At 36.9% G+C, this 19,332-nt stretch overlaps 1 protein-coding gene across 3 annotated transcripts in view; it reads left to right on the plus strand.

Moving 5' to 3' along the window:
• The window catches only part of DIAPH2 (diaphanous related formin 2), a 981,952-nt gene that overhangs the window by 38,528 nt on the left and 924,092 nt on the right, over nucleotides 1–19,332 (plus strand). For 2 of the 3 annotated variants that reach the window (XM_079765112.1, XM_079765113.1), the window contains exons 2-3: nucleotides 12,171–12,203; nucleotides 14,958–15,134. In XM_079765112.1, the coding sequence (XP_079621238.1) occupies nucleotides 12,171–12,203; nucleotides 14,958–15,134 (210 nt within the window). The remainder of the gene's footprint in view (nucleotides 1–12,170; nucleotides 12,204–14,957; nucleotides 15,135–19,332) is intronic. The other variant, XM_079765114.1, reaches the window with a different exon arrangement.

Here is a 19,332-nt window from a genome sequence, read left to right on the forward strand (position 1 = left end):
GAGGAAAATAGAAATTTGGCCAAATTGCTATTAAAATAAGCTCAGAACTTCTCAAATGTAGCCCACATAACTTTGACTTGTTTTTATCAAAGAGCACCTGCCATACATAGTCTGAGTGTCACTGGACAGTTTATGATGTGCAGAGATATTTGTGTATCTCTCATTGGTTTGGGGGAAAACCCTTGATAGGACTTGATTTTGCTGGTCAGCCACCTTTATTGGTGTCAGCAAAGTCAAAGAATTACAGAAGAGGTTGCTAGCCCCTTCATATTTTTTGCCTTTATGCAAAGTATGATCTATATATTCATGTATAGGAGACATGTTGTCTTAAAGTTTGGTTGGAAAGGCAAAAAACATGTTTTCTACATCAAAATCTGAACTATTTCTGTGATTTTGCAATATTAAGAAAAAAAAGAATCATCTTGAGTTGCCTGTAAATTTTCAGGCAAAGGGACATACAGTTAACATTTTTATGTTGTAAACTAGGAGCCCATTGCACGAAGTTTCGTGCAATAGACTTTTCCTTCACCTGGCTTCCGGCACCAGTTATCCGCCAGCAGTAGTTTTCCTCTGGCCACCTGCCGATCAGAGCGCCTCCCGCCAGCACGATCGGCCACCCCGAGAGGAACTCCGATCGGGAGGCGCTCCAATCGGCTGGTGGCCAGAGGATAACTGCTGCTGGTGGAAAACTGGTGCCAGCAGCCACGCAATCGGCCACCCCGAGTTCCGCCACCAGCATCTTCCGCAGCGCCGGCCTAAGCAGCGCCGGCTGTTTAAGCCAGCAGGAGGAGCCGGGGTCGGGGACTCGCGAGTCCCCGCCCCCCTGCTCCTACCGCCAGCCAATCGGCCACCCTGAGTCCCGCCCCCCGCGCCTCCAGCCAGCCCAATCGTGGGCGTAGCGGAGTGATGGTAATTTGCATATTACCATTTTATTAGGTATGATGATATAGTGATCACACACTATATAGAAGGCCTCAAGGGCTAAGTATAGTTGCTGACTTATTTGTGATTCTTCCTCCATCTCAGCTAATTCAAATACATGAAAAGTCCATTGTGGACAAAGCAATGTTAGAGTCTAAGAATTCTAGTTCTGTCACAAAAAATACTAGTACAATATTTGCTTTGTCTAAAATAAAAATATCAAAAATTTAAAACTATTTGTTAATTATGATAGTGTTTGTAAAACACAGTGACATAAATGAAATGTTTTTGCAATGTGTTCTTTATTTTACTTTGACAGAATTTGTCACTATATTTAGATAAAATCCATTATCCAAATTAAAGCTAACTAAATAACTATTTAAGGAACACCATGGGACAAAAGCTTTAAACGGTGTTATCACTGCTCAGCATAGGCTTTTAAGCCAGTGAGGGGAAAAATGAAGGTTACAAAATTTAATATATTTTTTTTAGTCCTAAATTCTTTTAAAGATTCTTTTTAAGTTTTCTGAAATTTTACATCACAGTCATGTTTTGCTTAAGTTTTTAAGTGTTAAATATTTGTTATAATATTTAGTTATTTAAAAAGTTCTTGTTATGAGTCTAAATAAGCAGTGTTTGTTTTCCATGGGGAGAGGGTTATCTACTTTCACTTTGGAAACCACTTTTATTAGTTGTATGTTTGAAAACGTGTTCCAGCAGCTAAATGATTGCCATACAAATGCACTTTTAGACCACAACTTGTTCCTGAATTGGAAATTATCTGCAAATTCAAGAATAGTAGTTAAAAGTACTAATAGTGAAATTAACTCAAATTATTGGTTGGTTTATGTATCTTTTCCCACCAAAAGTATGTTATAATAACACCTTATTCACAACTCAGGTATAATTTTCTGGTTTAGGCGATTCATACTCCTGAATCTTTAAAGGAGTGAATCATTTTGTTTTGTCAGATTAATTTTGCAGCTACATCAGAAAACTAAATGATGTGGTTATTTATAAAAGCTACTTGAAGTAGATACATCACCTCACAATGATTTGCCATGTATCTCCAGAGTGATAATCATAGCCATTTAGAGGTTATTTGTGTGTTATAAAGATGGTAATCACAACCACAGATATTAAATTACTCTATTTAATACAAACAACAATCATATGTCTGAGTACATTGCTTCAATAACAAGTGTAATTTTAAACAAAATTATATATAGTAACTGCCTTCTCTATTCCTATTGCTGCCATCCTAGTCTAAGCTCTTATCAGCTTACAACTGGATCTCTCTCTCCTCTCTCCCAAACCCCCTCTCAATTCAGCAAGTCATGAAAGCTTTGAATGCTAAACATGTGCTAGAAACTGTAAGAAACTAAGGACACAGTTGGGACCAAGAGAGACCTAGTACTTAACTACACTGAGTTGGCAGTGTAGCAAGGAAGACAATACTGATAAGGAATTGTAGTTTGATAACCAGGATGTGTTACAAAAGGGGAAGTCAGGAACCATAAGGTGATAACAGGACCAATTGTAACCTCAGCTGATATAAGAAAGGCTGAGTAGGAAATGGCCTGGTGAAGAGGGAGGGGGCCATGGGCTGAGAGCTGTAAGCAGAGCAGAGTTTTAGTACACAGAATGGAAAGGCCAAGGTTGAAAAAGATCTTGAGCTCTAATCAATATTGTTATACTGATGTAGACTCTTTTGCAGAGTTCAGAAAGTGGATGGTGGTTATAGAGTTTGGATTCTACTCAGATTAAAATGCTAATCCTAATGTAAATGTTAATCCCAACTGTGCAATTTATTAACTTTGTGACTTGAGGCAAATGACTTAATGACAGCAAATTCCTATATCACAAGATTGCTGTCAGGATTTAACTGAGGCACTGCATGTAAAACTCTTAGCAGAGTGCCCGCACATAATAAATGCTCAGAAAATGGTAGCTAGTATTTAGGTAGAATTGACCACATTGCTGTCTCTACAAGCTGCCTTTTAATCCTTAGATTCCTTCTGCCATCTATCCTGAATATTACGGCCTACAACCCTTCTCTGAAATTCTAAAATCTGAAAGCTCTGAATACAGATTTTCATCATTTTGCCACAAAACCTGACCTGTCTTGAGGCTGAATTTAGTCTTTATTTATCCTGTTTTGTGGAATATTCATGTTTCACTACTAACCTTGAATACATTTGATTTAGTGTGCTACCCAGATCCTGCTGTGTATATTTTGTAACACATAGTATCTGTACCATATTCCTTTCCAAAATATGGAACTCTCTGAATTCCAAAACACATCCAGCTTCAAAGGTTTCAGGGAAGAGATTTGGACCTGTGCCACCTGAAGTCATCTTTCGAAAATACCACCTTCTCCATGTTTGTCTCTGGATTAGGAAATCATAAGGACCACCAATGGTTGTCAGACTGAGTCTACCCTACTCCTGCTTTTCAAGACTGTCCCTAAACCGCCTCTAACCTACATATTCAAAATTGAATACCCTTCAACTTGAACCCTTTGTTTCATAAGGCTATTTCCCTAAAGTAAAATATTAATGCTGCTCCTTCTGTCCGATTTCCTTCTCTTCCTCTCTTTCTGGCTATTCAAATTCCACCCAACAATTGGGGTACAATTCTTTATTATATTTTCTTAATGAAGCTACATTTATCTGTTTCTTCTATGATACTTAAATTAATTTCTTCACTAAATATTTGAGCAGCTATTAAGTGCCAGCTACTGTTCTAAGTGTTAGAAATCCAAAAATGAATAAGACAGGGAAATTAAGGTCTTTGCTGTTAGGGAACTTGTTTGCTTGAAACTATAACCCAAGTAAATAAGTGAACAAGATAATTTCAGATAGTGGTCAGTGTTGTGAAAATAGTAAGACAGGTCATGTGACAGGGCCTAGGGAGGAGCTACATACCTACATACCTCAGAATCTCATAGTTGAGCATTTAATTATTTGTTTTTATGTGGTTAGTTTTCATTCCCCAGTTATATTGCAGATTCCTTTTACGTTATTGCAGTTATATTGCAGAATCCTTTCTTAAGCATCTATGTGCCATAAAGTGCTGGGCATATAATGGATACTCAAACATATTAATGTTTAGTTGAGACATTTGTCTTTTATTAAAACAGAAGGTACACATTTATTTATTAAATATTGCACCCCACTTGGCTAACTTATTGATCTAAGAGCACCTGTTGTGTACAAGGTACTGGGCTGGGTTTTGAAACATTTGTATTTGTATAAAGCTAGCTTTGTTTCCATTCCTGTTGTTTTTATAGACTAAGAAAGAACTTTCCTGTCCAAACAATTTTCCCATTTGAAATGGTTTATTACAAAGCAAATAAACATGATTTCTATACTTGCAGAAGAAGTTACTACTCTTAAAAACCTGGATGATTCTTGCAGTTGTTTCTGATTAATTCAGTACTAAGTGACTTCCTCCAATTCATTAGTGTTAACTTTTTTTAAGACCTGAGCGGCAAACATACATTTCCTGATTGCTCGGCCCTTAGCCCTGAAGCTGAGCATGCGTGTTACTCAGGAGAGACTGCTGGAGTCCTATATTATAGTCACCTGTTTTGGAAATTCAAGATTGAATTTCATGTCGAGACAATTAATTTAAGATTGAGCATATCTTGTTATGACAAATTTATGAAATTTATCCAGTGCAGTGACATGGTCCTTTGGGTCAGGAAGAAAACTGAAGCCCTATACGGTGATGTCATATCTGATTTCTGATAGATACAGATTTTGTGTGTTATAAGTTGAAAGAACATCTTGAGAAGAAAATCCTAAAAGGAATTTTTTTTTCTTGTCATAAAAATGGTGGAAAGAATTTTGATTTGTAATAGCTAAAATCTGTGGTGGGTTAAAATTTGAGGCTTTGACTTGACAGTACTTTTGAAATGATGTCTTTATAGTTACAAAAATATAAAAGTATTGCTTTGTTAAAGTAATAAAATGAACAGGTTTAAATACTAATAGCAGCATAGTAAAGTGGAGAATAGGAGCATAATGCCTGTAACCTCATCTTCTCAACTATTAGGTTTTGCCTTCTGGGGGTGGGACCATGTCTCTTTAAATCTAGTGCCTAGCACACTGCTCATTGATCTATCCTCTATCATCTGTGCTATGATGATGGAAGACAACAATGCCTAAGACTAATGTGGGTGCCTAAAAATGATCTTCACTGTTATAAAGGAGATGAAAGAATGTTTTGGAGTAATTTTAAATACAGGCGGTAATAGTTGAATGATTTTGTAAGCCAAAATTTGTTTTCCTCTTGTCTTCTTAGAATCAAACTTCTATATTGATCTTATTTCTAAAAATCAGACTATATATAATTCTCCTGGTAAAATAAACACAACTGACAGGTACTCAACTAAAAAAAAAAATCCTTATAATAAAGTAGTTGAATGCCTGAACAGAATGTTCGGCTTGGTTACCAGGGGATTAAACGGCTTGATTGGTTTTACTGGTTTATAAAGTTTAGGGTTGGTACAGGATCTGGAAAGTTGGAAGGTAGGCGACCGAAGAGTAACTACTTCCTTCTGTTACTGCTGCTGATCTGGGCCAGGCATGTTGTCTAGAAATCAAACCCTGGATCAGTGGTTGATGTGGATGGCCTTACTTAAGGGCCCTTCTAACATGGAAATTATATGGAGGTTGTGTTAGGGTATTATCCTATCAGAGCTCTCAGAATTTCTCCATTGTGATTTGTTCTTTCATTCATCGTATGTTCAAGTAAACTGCAACCTCCATGAAGGAAGAGCACATATTTATTTTGTTTATGATTGTATTCTTTGTGCCCAGCACTGCACAGATGCATAGTAGATGCTCAGATATTTATTCTTGAACATGGTTTTCTGTGTCATATAGCCCTGTCCTTCTTAGAGAGTAAGAAACTTAAAGCTGGGTAAATAATTGACTCTTCTTTATTGTGTTGGCTAACATTTATTTTCTCTAAAAGTTGGTGGTGAGACTTTTGAATTATATGCAATTTAGTTGTCTAATTTCTGTGTTACTAGAGTAATTGTGTGATGTTTATAAAACATTGTATTACCATGTAACATTAGCCATAAGAGAGTTGCATCTTTACATCTTGCTATTTTTGTTAATGTCTGCCTGATTGAGAAAATTAAAACGTAATTTTCTTGCAATAATGACTCTTGCATTTCAATCAGAACTTCAGCATTAGCGTTTTATAAGTAAATCAGACATTTCTCCTATTCTTAAGGGGTTGAGACTTTGGAGTGATGCTTTCATAATTATGCAATACTCATATAATACTGTACTAAGTTATATTTAATATAACTGGTTATAAATGAAGTTTAATAAACTCTGATTGCTTTACTAATGCACAAGCTTACTGCTTTTCCAGAGTTAATTTTAATGAAAATATATGGTCACTATACTTATTGGTGGAATATGCCCTCATCTTAATGACCATTATCGTTAGATTTGTGCAATAAAAACTTACTAAAATGACTTTAATCAGTGTTTTTAAATCAGGGGTGTGACTCAAGATTTTTTTTGGTCATTTTTTAGAACTCTGTTGTAAATCTATAGCTTGTACATAGGGATAAAATCCATAATGTCTGCTTGCATGTGATGTGAGAGACAGATGCACACACAGGTATAAATTTCCTTCAGATAAAATTTGAGAGCTTATCCCTGTATAACATCATTATAAATGAGACTGTATTTTATTACAACTATGTAAAAATATGTTTTAAAGGTCACTTTACATAAAAATGACTGATTGATTCTTGTCAAAGAAACAGCTCTTTACAGTCTTCTAAACTTTGTCTTTTTGGTGTTGATTTTTGTTATTGTTCTTGATTCCTTTTGTACCTTCATTTTTTTTTAAAGGTTCACCCGAGGATATGCTCTCATTGATTTTAGAGGAAGGGGAGAGAGAGAGAGAGAGAGAGAGGGAGAGAGAGAGAGAGAGAGAGAGAGAGAGAGAGAGAGAGAGAGAGAGAGAGAGAAACATACATTGATATGAGAGGGAAACATCCATCAGCTGCCTCCTGTATGTACCTGGACTAGGGAATCAAACCTGCAACCTTTTGTGTAGGGGATGACGCTCCAACCAATGGAGCCACCTGGCCAGGGTGTACCTTTCTTTTTTGACTGCTATAGAAAGGCAATTGTGTGGCAGAAATAATTTATTTTCTATTTTAGATAATTTAATTGTAACCGATACAATGATTTCAGTGTATTTTCCCATGTATAGGGGCCCGAAATCATCCCTTCTGAAGCTGAAACTCTTCAAATCTGCTTAAAGATTTTCCTTTTCAATAGACCACATTTCTTTCTTTTTTTCTGAAGTTATAAAGAAGAGTTTTAAATAATGGCATCAAGAAAATATTTATGAAAGTAGATTTTTACATGAGGGAAATCTATGAGAAAATATCCATATTAGCCAAATGTGCATAGTTATACAAGATATACACTCTGTAGTTGAATGAAACTTATAAATCAAGAAATCACAAGCAGAGTGTTTTTCTTTATGGTTCTCTATCACAAGTTAATTGCAATAATTTTTATATGACTATAATTTCCTATGTGCCTTTGCGTGCTCTGTTATTCCTGAAGATGTCTGTTTAAAAACAACAACTTTAAGAAAACACTAAAAAAGCATAACCCTTCTCTAGTATTATTTTTGAGTTTTGGTTTATCAATAATCAAACATTAAACTCAAGAGTAGCTCTAGAAATAGAAATTTATCTAGCTAGATGGGCATTTCAGGTGCAGAGAATAATGGGTGCACAATCAGGATGTACTGGGCCATACATTTGGGAAAAGGATTTCCATTTTGTTTTCTGTAGCATGTGGATCATGAGCAAAGAGAAGAAGTAGAAGAAATAGAACTAGGGCTGAACAATACAGGACTTTTAATGCCATATTAAGGCTATTAGTCTTTATCCTGTATTAGAAGCCATTGACTATGAACAGGTGTGTGACAGTCATAATTTTTAGTGTGCTTTTGCCAAGCAATGCTCTAGGCCAGTGATGGGCAACCTTTTGAGCTTGGTGTGTCAAACTTTGCCAAAAAACTGAGCATAACTCGGGTAGTGTATCACTTTGAGGAAAAAATATTATTTCGCGATATTTATAGTTTAAATAACATAAATGTATAATTGTTATATATAATTGTATTTAATAAACCTCAGCGGCCACGTGTCATCAGAAATGGCTACGCGTGTCAGTGCTGACACACGTGTCATAGGTTCGCCATCACTGCTCTAGGCATTAGGGGTGCATTCCTGAATCAAACAGATGAATATTTCTATTCTCATGGAGCTCATAGACAAAAAAAGTGAATTATAGACTGTGTTAAAATGTGATAAGTCCTACTGAAGCAAGGAAAAGTAGAGCACAGTAAGGCAAGTCAGGCGTACCCAGAGGAGGTGTTTCCATTTAAACAGGATGGATAGAGTAGGGCTCACTGAGCAAAAACTTGGGAGGGGATGGTGGTGGTGATGGATTGAGCTATATGGATAATGGAAAAGAGCAGTCCAGGCAGAGGGAAGAGCTAGTGCATGTGGCTTATTGCCTTATTGAGGAACAGAGAGGTGGTCAGCGTGACTGAAGCAGAGTGGATGAAAGGGACAGTAGTAGGAGGTGAGGTCAGAGGGATATAGCGAGTTTGCAGATCAATAGGGCCTTCTTTGTAGGCTATTATAAGGATTTTGACTTTGACATGCAGTGAAAATAGAGCATCATTGGAAAGCATTGAGCAGAAGAGTGACCTGATCTGATTTTGATGTTAATAGTATCACTTCAGTCTCTTCAAAATTAACTGTAGGAGGGTGAAAACCAAAGTAGGGAGACAGATTAGGAGGCTATTCCAGAAATCTAGGTAAGAGGTGATGGTGGCTGGAAGATCTCTGCTTTAAGAAGAGGACTTTGGCAGTGAGAAAAGAGTTGAAGCAGAGGTAATTATTAGGAGGCTGTTGCCTGCTGATGATTAGAATCTAAACTAGGATGTTTTGAGTGAGGATGAAGAGGGAACTGCAAGAAGATTACCATGGAATTTGACAGCTGCTTGGCTATAGGGAATGAAGGAAAGGGAGGAGACCAAGGTGGCATGGGAATCTTAAGCCTGGATAAATGGAATGCAGATCTAACCATTAATAAATGTTACCCCCCTTGGTGAAAGTCTGTCTGACTCTGAGACATTTTGCCCACTTCCTGCTCATGTAGTGCTCATTGTATACCCATTTTTCCCGCCTGCACCCACCTAGAAGTGGTCTGACTTTTAGAATTGTGGCAATATTAAGGAATAATTAGGAATGTAAAATTTAAGAATTCTGAATAATCTAAATTAGCATATAGCTTGTATATGGAGAATAACTAACTGATTAGCACCCGAAGAGCATAAAGTATATTGGTCAAATTGAGTTTAGTAGATGACATGTAAAATGTGTTGGGGAAGGACTGTCGGTGCAGGGGAATGCTCTTGGCAATGATGCTTGACCCCTGGGTAATGGTGTCAAAAGGGCAGTTACCCACAAAGTGGTGTCTCTGAATTTGAGATTACCATGAACTGTTTCAATTCAGTAATTCAATCCTAATGTCCTAGAGCTTAATTATACTCACTGAAAAGGTCACATGTTGACTAAGATTTAGTATCAAGTAATAACCAGATCCGTGGTCCTTTGGAAATTTACTTTAAGCTTCAGTTTCGTCATTTGCAAAATGAGAGGTTTTGACTAGATGCTCTCAAATTCCATCTAACTTTAATAGTCTCTAACTCTATAATGTGTGATTTAATATGGACAAAAATATGTTTACTTAAAAAATAGAAAAACACTCAAGTTTCTTCCCATAGACAAGGTGATAATGTTGCTAGCATTACTTTTTTTCTTGTTTCTGTCCTCCTATTAAACTGTCAACATTATATTCAAAACTGAGATACAGATTTAAAGCAGTCCACACATATGTGTACCTTACCATAGAGAATTTGACCAAATAAAATTATATTTTCCCCTAATTTACATTCTAACTTTGAAGATATAGATCTGTTTCTAGTCTTGAGCTTATAACCCCACAGGATGGGAAGAGAAGAAAAGCAGGCGTTGCTTGAAGAACTGTATAATCTGTCTAATAATAACACAGGTGGACAGGTACATATCCAGATGGTAACAGGGTATTTGAGGCACTTTTGAGGCTTTGACATTTTGCACTCTGATTTTACATTACAGGAGATCATGAAGCTTGTCATTGTGCATAAAACAGTTTCCAGTAATCCACAGGGAAAATTAAAGAGAAAATACCAGCTGGAGATAGTCCTAGGGAAATCTCTCTTAAAATAGATTCCTTTCTGATATAACGAATCCACCCTCTTTTATTTTCCTCAGGCAATAAAGATTGATGGGGGTTTGTGTCAGCAGGTGAAGGCACTGTATAAAGATGTAGAAGTGTAGATCCCTGAGGGAATCAATGGATTGAGAGTAGAAAATGAAATGTGCAGATAATAGTGTATTTGTCCCAGCTGATCGAGAGGAGGGTGATCTTTACAGCATTTGGTTGGTGCTATTTGAAGATTTCATGAGATCCTGAGACCAAATAATTCTCACTTCCTTAAAACTCATAATGGACTTCTCCCCATCAGTGAGATCATATTTTGCTCAGTAAAAAGGGATGTGAGCATGCATGACCAACTTGATGTATATCATTAGTTTATGTTGTAGGAAATAAATGCACATGATGTAGCAGAAGGGTTAATTTGAATTCCTAACAGGCAATTTAAACAAAACCTGTTCTTCCCTAATCTTGTCATTTGCTTGGCAGTTCAAAATATTTATATTATAATAACTGCCCTTCATGCTAATTGTATCCTATCTAATAAAGAGGGAATATGCAAATTGACCATCATGCCGTAACAAAATGGCTGCGCCCACGGGGGAGGCAGGGATTCTGTAACACAAGATGGCTGTGCCCACAGCTGAGGCCGAGTTCCCTTAATGAGCCTTAATGAGCAATCAGCAGGGACCTGAGGCTCCGCCCCCCACCTGGCGGGGCTTCACAGGGGACCTCAGGCTGTGCCTCCTGGTCTGGGCCAGGGGACCTCAAAGCATGCCCCCCGGCCTGGCACCAGGCCAGGCGACCTGAGGCTGTGCCCCCCACCCAGTGGGGCTTAACGGGGGTGGGGCCGTCTGGGTCTGGATCTTGCCCAGTGGGGGTGGGGGCATCCAGGTCTGTGTCTCGAGCAATTTTGAGGCGCACGTGGGTGGGCACGCAGTTGACTCTGGTTCCCGTGGCACGCCCCAGACTCTGACAGGAGGAAGATTTTCATATACATTTTACTAATTTTCTTTCATCTCTGACACTTCTATTATAGAGAAAGGGCAAATAGCAATATTAAAATATTTCCTCTAATTAATAATTAATCCCCTTTTAATGTGCAAGAATTTTGTGTACCAGGTCACTAGTGTTATTATAAGATCTTGAAGTATCTTGAAGTATGAATCATGAAGATTACTAAATTATTAGATGTTACTTTGCTTACTTTAGTATTGCTTTATTACTTTAGTATTACTGTATTCTGATTCTTCAAATCATGGTACCCATTTATGTTATGTGGTAGTTTTTATTAACCACTGTATTTTATTAACTAGAATACACCATCTCCAATGATTCTCAGCATTAGAAGTAGAAAGCCACATCCAAAAAAAGTGTTGGAGTTTTTGAGAAATGGGCATATATTAAAAAAATCACTAAGTTCAGTTTTATCTAGACTATTTATAAAGGTGTCCTTTAAATACCCATCAGATATAACAGAGTTCTAGACTGAGCTGTTGTGTTATATTTCATTACTATTAAATGTGACATCTTTCTATTTATATATTTTTAAATTTATCTATTGTAAAAACATGATCATTCATTCTAAAACTTTGAAAAAACTTGAAAGGGGCTTATGACTTTGCTGTATCTTTTCTTATGTTTGAGCACTGTGGCCATGATGTCTGATCCAAATGTGACTTCGGGACCTTGGGCACCAACTTTAAAAACAAATAGATATCCCCACCCCACCCTTGATTTTTAATTTTTAAAAAGTTGTTTTTTTTCCTTTTGTAAAAAATGTGCTTGTTAATATATTTAAACTGTCTGATTATTTTGACTAGTTATACTTGATAAAATAAAAATGAGAATTATTCAATTATTGTTTTATCTACAAGTTTCTCTTATTGACAGGTGTTTCTTTTTTTCTTTTGGTTTTAATAGAACATTCAAATAAAAACTTTGGCAGATGATGTGGTAAGGTGGTCTTTAGTACCATGTTATTACATTACTTATGCATGTTGCTTTTATATTAAAGTGAGTGGACATTACAGCATTGATATATGTAAGATATAGAATGTTTGGATGTTTACAAAGTGCAGTAGAATGGAAGAATTTTCAATAGAGTGACTTCTTTGTTTGAATTTTAACATAAAAAAATTATATGAAATCTCAACAAAATTTTGATATTATCATCTTGATATATACTTAACCAAATTTAAAAAAATCTCTATGTAAATATCACTCTGGAAAATCCAGATGTTTCCTTTTTTGATAGCTAAGTAAATTGACTGTGATTATGTTAACTAGTAGTACGAATATTGGAAGAAATTAATGTAACATAGAAAGGAGGTTAAGTTAATTATGTTAGTCAGATATTTAAAATCCTTAAATATTTTTGAGCTGAGTATATCACAGTAAACCTTATTAAAAGTTATGGGCTTTAAAATTTAAATGTGCCCTTTTATAGCTAAACTTTAAAGAAACAGTATTGCAAGCAATGCCAATTTTTTACTTGGTGAAATTGCCTATCTACAAATAATGTAAAATATTGTTAGTAATTTAAGTAGGTGGAAGTATGCGGATTAACTTCATTTTCTTATCAAGATATAGCTGAAAGCAAAAGCCAGTTTTCTAGATGGAAATGAAGGGCATAGTGGAAGATCAAATATATATGTAAATAATGCTACTCAGTAGAAAAGCCAGCTCTGTAAAAGTAAATATTAAATGATATGAAGGGACAGGAACAGAGATATGTTGATTTAACGGTTGATTGCATATTTAAATGCTTTTATGTCCACCATGTCTTTTAGTGAAATTTGACTGTTGGATATGTATTCAGCTTATTTGGGATTGCTTAATATTTTTTTCTTCAATTGTTCGAAGATATACTACATATCTAAATCAACTTAATTTTTCTCAAAGAATTTAAAGAAAATTTGAAAATATTGTTCAAGATGATTTAAAAAAAAGAACCTTAATGTGAACACTGGGATAGGAACCAGAGACTCATGAATTTAGTGACTCACTTTTTCTGTGAAATGAGAGAGTTGGTCTGGATGATTTTTCAAGTTTCTTCCAGCTCTAGAATATTATGATTTATATAATCCCTTTGTAAGCAACCATGTACTAAAATCATTTTTGTAATCCTAAATAAGCTGCTTAAAACTATTCATATTTATTTCAAAGCACACCTTTTAATAAAAAAAAGTGTTCTTTGAATCAATATGAAAAGTCAGTTTTTTTTTTACTGAGGGTCAACAGAAACTTACATAAGTTGCAGTAATGGCTTCTTGACGCTTTTTGTATTGTTGAAGTAATGTATAAGGATGCAGTAACCTGGCAGTGAAGATGCGCAGTCCTTGCATCTGCAATGTGTCTGCTTGTTTAATGTGAGCTGACAGTGTGCATGTGCTTCCTAACAGAAACCAGAATAAAACTGAGCTGCATTCAGTTTTATGGTCCTTACTAATTTTTGATGTCTAATGTTTTGTGGTTTAAAACAGAATGGCCTGTTTACATGCAACTGGAGTCATTAACCCACTTTATGTGAAATAGAAAGCTAATTATTAGAGATTGTACACGGAATCAATGGTTCAGAGTCAATATGCATTAAATAGCAAGTTCTTCATAATAGTGTTTGTAGGATTAAGATATTTCTGTTTATGTCGTGTTTCCAGTAAATGGAAAAGGTGATGATGTCTTGTTGGTTCTACTTTTTAGGGCAGAAAAAAAGGTAGGGGAAATACTAGTAATAGTAATAGTAAGCACAACAATAGTAAATAGCAGCTAAATGCACTAGGCATATCAATTTATTTTACCTCACAATAATCCTATGGTGTAAGTAATATCATTATTTACTTATGTGACATTTGTTAAGTCATTGTGCTATATTACTTTTTATTTATTTATTTTTAAATTCATTTCAGAGAGGAAGGGAGAGCGAGGGAGAGATAGAAACATCAGTGATGAGAGAGGATCACTGATCGGCTGCCTCCTGCACACCCCCCACTGGGGATTGAGCCCGCAACCCAGGCATGTGCCCTTGGCCAAAATCGAACCTGGGACCCTTCAGTCTGCAGGCCGATGCTCTATCCACTGAGCAAAACCAGCTAGGGCTCATTGTGCTGCTTTGGAGATGAGGAAACAGAGACTAACTAATTTGCACAGGCGAACTGAGCTAGTAAAAGGCAGATTCATACTCGGGTAGTCTGCCTTCAGAGTCTGTGCTCTTAACCATGATACTCTACTGCTACACTGAGCAAGTACTCACAGATACTTGTCACAATTTCTGGCACCTTGAAGAAGAGAAGCATTACTATAATTAACCCTTAGAACTGGATATCGGAAGCTCTTTTTATTTTCTTTCTCTTTTTTTCATGATTTGAAAGTTGCCAACAAAGACATATTCTCCCTGAAACAACCCACAGGACTTTGATGCAGGGCTTTTTGTTTACCTACTTCCTGTGCAAAACAGAAATGACAGAGAACTGAGTTTTAGTTTTTAAGGAATACTTTTCAGCCCCCAGACTGCTGAGGCTGGCGAGCTACTTCAGGGTTTCAAAACAGTACAATCTCTAACTGGAGCTTGCTGCTTAGAATAACATTTTGTCAAAAGGCAATAATGTTGTATGTCATACTAAGTGCCATGTTGATGTTTCAGTTCCTTTTTTTCATGATTTTCAATCTCTTTTTTAGGGCTTATTTGTTGTTGTTGTTTTCTCTTTGCAGCGTGACCGAATTACAAGTTTTAGAAAATCTACTGTCAAAAAAGAAAAACATCTTATTCAACATCCTATTGATTCTCAAGTTGCGATGAATGAATTTCCAGCACCTCAGCCATTATACGATGAACGATCTTTGAATTTGTCAGAAAAGGAAGTACTGGATCTCTTTGAAAAAATGATGGTAAGGTGGACCCCTACTTTTGTTGTAATTTAAAACCACGTGTGCCCAGAATAACACTGGGTTTTAAGTAGGTATGTTTTTATAGACTGTGTTTATATCATGTAAAGGACAGACCAGAAACTTGGCTGATACAGCAGAACTATTTTTCAAAAGTATCTGTTTTTTTTTTTGTTTTTTTTTTTGAGTTAAACATTCTTACTTATCTCTTCCAGTTTGAGCTCCTAAAAGCAGAGGCTGTCTTACTTACTTTTGATCTGTAGCATTTTGTAGTCTCTGGCACATCAAATCAAATTTTCAGGTAACTAATTTGTGTTCCTGTTTCTATAAAGCGAAACAATTCTAAGTCCTCTTTGCTGCACAAGGTATCTTGTTGAGTATGTGAAACAGAATTGGGTGGGAAGAAGTGATAAAACCAGTAGTGGGGGCAGAGGAATTAATTCTTCCAAGTTTGTTCTATAGCAATAGTCACACAACCAACATTTTCTAGCATGTTGCTTATATTTTATAGCTTGTGGTCTATGTTATCTGATATAATAAAAGGCCAGAGGCATCATGACCAGAATGACCAGAGACCAGATCACCAGGGCCCCTCACTGGCTGGCCCCGCCCCCAAGCAAGCGGTTAGGGGCAATCAGGCAGGCAGGCAGAGTGGTTAGGGGTGATCAGGTAGGCAGGTAAGCAGCTGGGGACCATCAGATAGGCAGATGGCCCCTTGCAGGGCTGGCCCCGCCCCCCAGCAAAGAAAGAGGGAGGCCCAGATCAGCCAAGCCATCACACCCCAGCCTGTTGCCTGTAGAGGGAGGCCACTGGTGGCAGGGGAGGGGGGGTAGCACTGCACAAATGGCAAGCAGTGGCAACTGGGGGAAAGAAAGCCCCTATAGGCCCTGATCTCAGGCCAGGCCTAGGGACCCTACCTGAGGGGTCCCGGATTGTGAAAGGGTGCAGGCCAGGCTGAGGGATGCCCCCTCCCCCGAGTGCATGAATTTTTGTGCACCGGGCCTCTAGTTTCTTATATTAGATAATAAATATCATATTTTGAGTATTCAGTAGTTATGGTAAGAGAGGGGAGAGATGAGGATTTGGGCCATATTACATTGGCTTGCTTGACCAGAAAAGAAGTGGAGATCCTGACTCATGATTTCTTTATTCTCTCCCACTTAACATTGTAATATTTTCAGGTGGATGTCTATTTATCTAGAGTTAGAGTTCACAGGAGTTTCCAAGGTCCCTTCACCCACACCAAAATAAAAGGTTACTAATCACTGCAAATCCAGACCCTTCTACTCTGCTCATGGAACAGCTTGTCACCACCCTCCCCACCCCCACTGTTTCCCTCCTGTGCCTAGAATAGGAGGTAATAGGCCTTCAATAAATATCAGTTGAAAGTTGTTGAATGAAGACAAACTTAATTCCCTTTATCTTTAAACTTTTCCTTGACTATTTCTTCTATCTAGCCACTATTCCTTCTATCTGGCTTGTCCCCTGACACAAATCCTGACATTTGTGCCCTCATCAGCCCATCCTCCTCATCCTGCAGCACACCCTTGTGCACTCTTTTTTGTTCCTGCTCCTTCCATGCCATCTTTGAACCATCATTCAGCAGCCCTTTCTCTTGTAAAGCCTGTTATCTGCTGACCTTCCTTAATGATAAAAGCACCTGGCTATCCTTTTGACTTTTCCCTTGATTTTGGTGATTTCAACTATTATGTTGACAACCCCATGCTTTTTTGCTCTTAGTTCCTTGATTTCCTAAACTCTGACTTCTGCACCTATACATTTAGCTAATTATTGGCACGAGTATGCCTTGGTTGGACTGTGTCATTCTTTGGAATGATTCCACCTGTGTAAGATCTTTAACTCTGAAATTCTCCTCAGAAGCTAAATAATCTATGCTACCTCTCCCAGGCTCCTAATTTTGCAAAGTATGTATTGTGGAGTGGTTATGAACAAGGCCTTTGGGGTCATTCCGACTTGGATTTGAATTCTGGCTTTGCCATTAATCGTATTAACTTGCAAAGGTTATTTAAACCTCTGTACACTTTATTTTCCTTAACTGTAACAAAGATATAAAAGGATCTACCTCATATGCTTATCTTAAAGGATTAAAGGAGATGACATTCCTGGAATAGTGCCTGGCATATAAGCTCTCTGTATAAGTAATTTCATAAATGTGTGTTACATTATCTTTCTTTATCAAATAAAGTTCTATTCTTTCTTTAGTTGCCAATATTTCTAGATCACCTAGATTGCCCCTCAGTTTACCACTTGGTTGCCTTATCTTAATCACTCCAAAGCAGTGATGATAATAACAGAAGCAGAAACATTCCTTGATTAACACTTAATTTTTTTAAATAGTTTTTTTTTTTTTACTTTCTTTTGTTCACTCAAGCCTCACTCAAATTATACTTACCACTTTAATCTGCCAATTGGTTACTAATTTTCACAGTATTGAAATAGTTCTTTGAGTTTATCAGTGGCATTGCCCTACTCTAGTTTACTTAAGCTTGACACTTCGGGCGATCTTCCACTCCATTGGCATTCTCAGTCACTTCCAGTTGCTTGCCAAATCCCATTGGCTCTGCTTTTGCAATGACTTTTACATCTGTTTCCTCAAATGTCCTCTAGGTGCTCTTGCCCTAGTTTCGACAATATCCCTCTCTAGTTGTTTCTTGTAGGATACTAAAATAGCCTGCTAACTGGTCTTCCTCCTGTCCTTCAGGTTTTGCCTGTTCTAATCTAATAATGCCCTATTAATGATCAGAAACATTGCTTTTCCAAAGCCCCAAGAAGGCCCTGATGTTTTCAGACAATTATTTTATACATTTCAACTCCAGTCCCTCAACTGTGCTCCTAGATGACTATTTCACACCTGTATTTTGATGTTCAATCCTCAGAACTCTTACTTATCTTTATACTCTGCTGATGACCTTGCTGCTTAATTTACTGAAGCAATCAGAAGAAAACTTCCACCACCATATATATCTACCTAACTTTTAGTACCTGCACTCACATAGTTTGTCTTGCTACCTGTCACCATAGGTGAACTTTTTATGTTCCAAATCCTTCCATTTATGTACAAGGTTCCATTCCTTTTCAACTACTCAGGGACATTGATCCAATAATTTTTCTCTTCTGTCTTCTGTCATTCCAAGCAGCATACAACCTGACTCATTTTATAAAACCTTTTCTTGACCTTATCTCCCTTGCCAGCTACTGCTTTATTTTTACTCTCCTTTGAAGCAAAACACCTCGCTTAATTTTGTTTATATTGATTGCTTCTGATTTCTCACCTCTCACTTTCTCTCCTAAACTCACTCCAGCCAGGCTTCCACCTCACCATTACATCAAAACCGTTATCAAGGTCACCAAAGATCTTCATGCTGCTGAATCCCATGCTCAGTTCTCAGTCTCATTTTGATTGACTTATCAGCAGCATTTGATGCAGCTGATCATTCTCTTCGATTTAAAATGCTCCCCTTTCCACCCCCCAACATTGATTTTATTTCCTCTTGTGTCTTTGAGATGCTTGACAAGAAATGTTATTTTAACATTGCCGATACAATTATTATTTGGAATTTCTGGGTAATGATATACTTGGTGAAACTTGGTGAAAGCTTAAATAATGAAAGGCAATATTCAAATATAATCCTATCTTACTCTGATCATTGAAACTTGTTATGCCTGAGGATCATGTCTTGTCTATAACAGTAGTTCTCATTGTTCAGGCTTGTAGATGTAGATAACAGGGGATATTGAGCTAAAACTTTAATTACTGCAGGACATGTTTTTTTTTTAGGTATTGACTTTTATTTGATTATAAGAAGTCTTAGTTAGTTACTAATAATTCATTTAAAAATTACTTGGCTCTTTAGAGCTAAGTAAAATCGTGGAACGAGTCTCGTTAATTAAAATATCTGAGTGGTTAGGTTTTACTTTACTAGTGTATTAGCAGATTACAAATGTTTCATTGAGTGTCATCTATGCATTGTATGTCATCTTTCATATTGTGGATACTCAACGAAACAATAATGGACATATCTTCTGAGTAATGGTATCAGTGGCTATTGCTGATAGATTTAAAGCTCTAAATTTGAAACTTTTAGGTGATTGCTTATTGTATAGAGCACAAACAATTTATTAGCTGTGTGTCTTCAATAGTTTGTAAAAGTGAATTTTGTTTTTAGAGTATGGTCACTGA

Source organism: Cnephaeus nilssonii (assembly GCF_951640355.1).
Source record: "Cnephaeus nilssonii genome assembly, chromosome: X".
NCBI classification, from domain to species: domain Eukaryota; kingdom Metazoa; phylum Chordata; class Mammalia; order Chiroptera; family Vespertilionidae; genus Cnephaeus; species Cnephaeus nilssonii.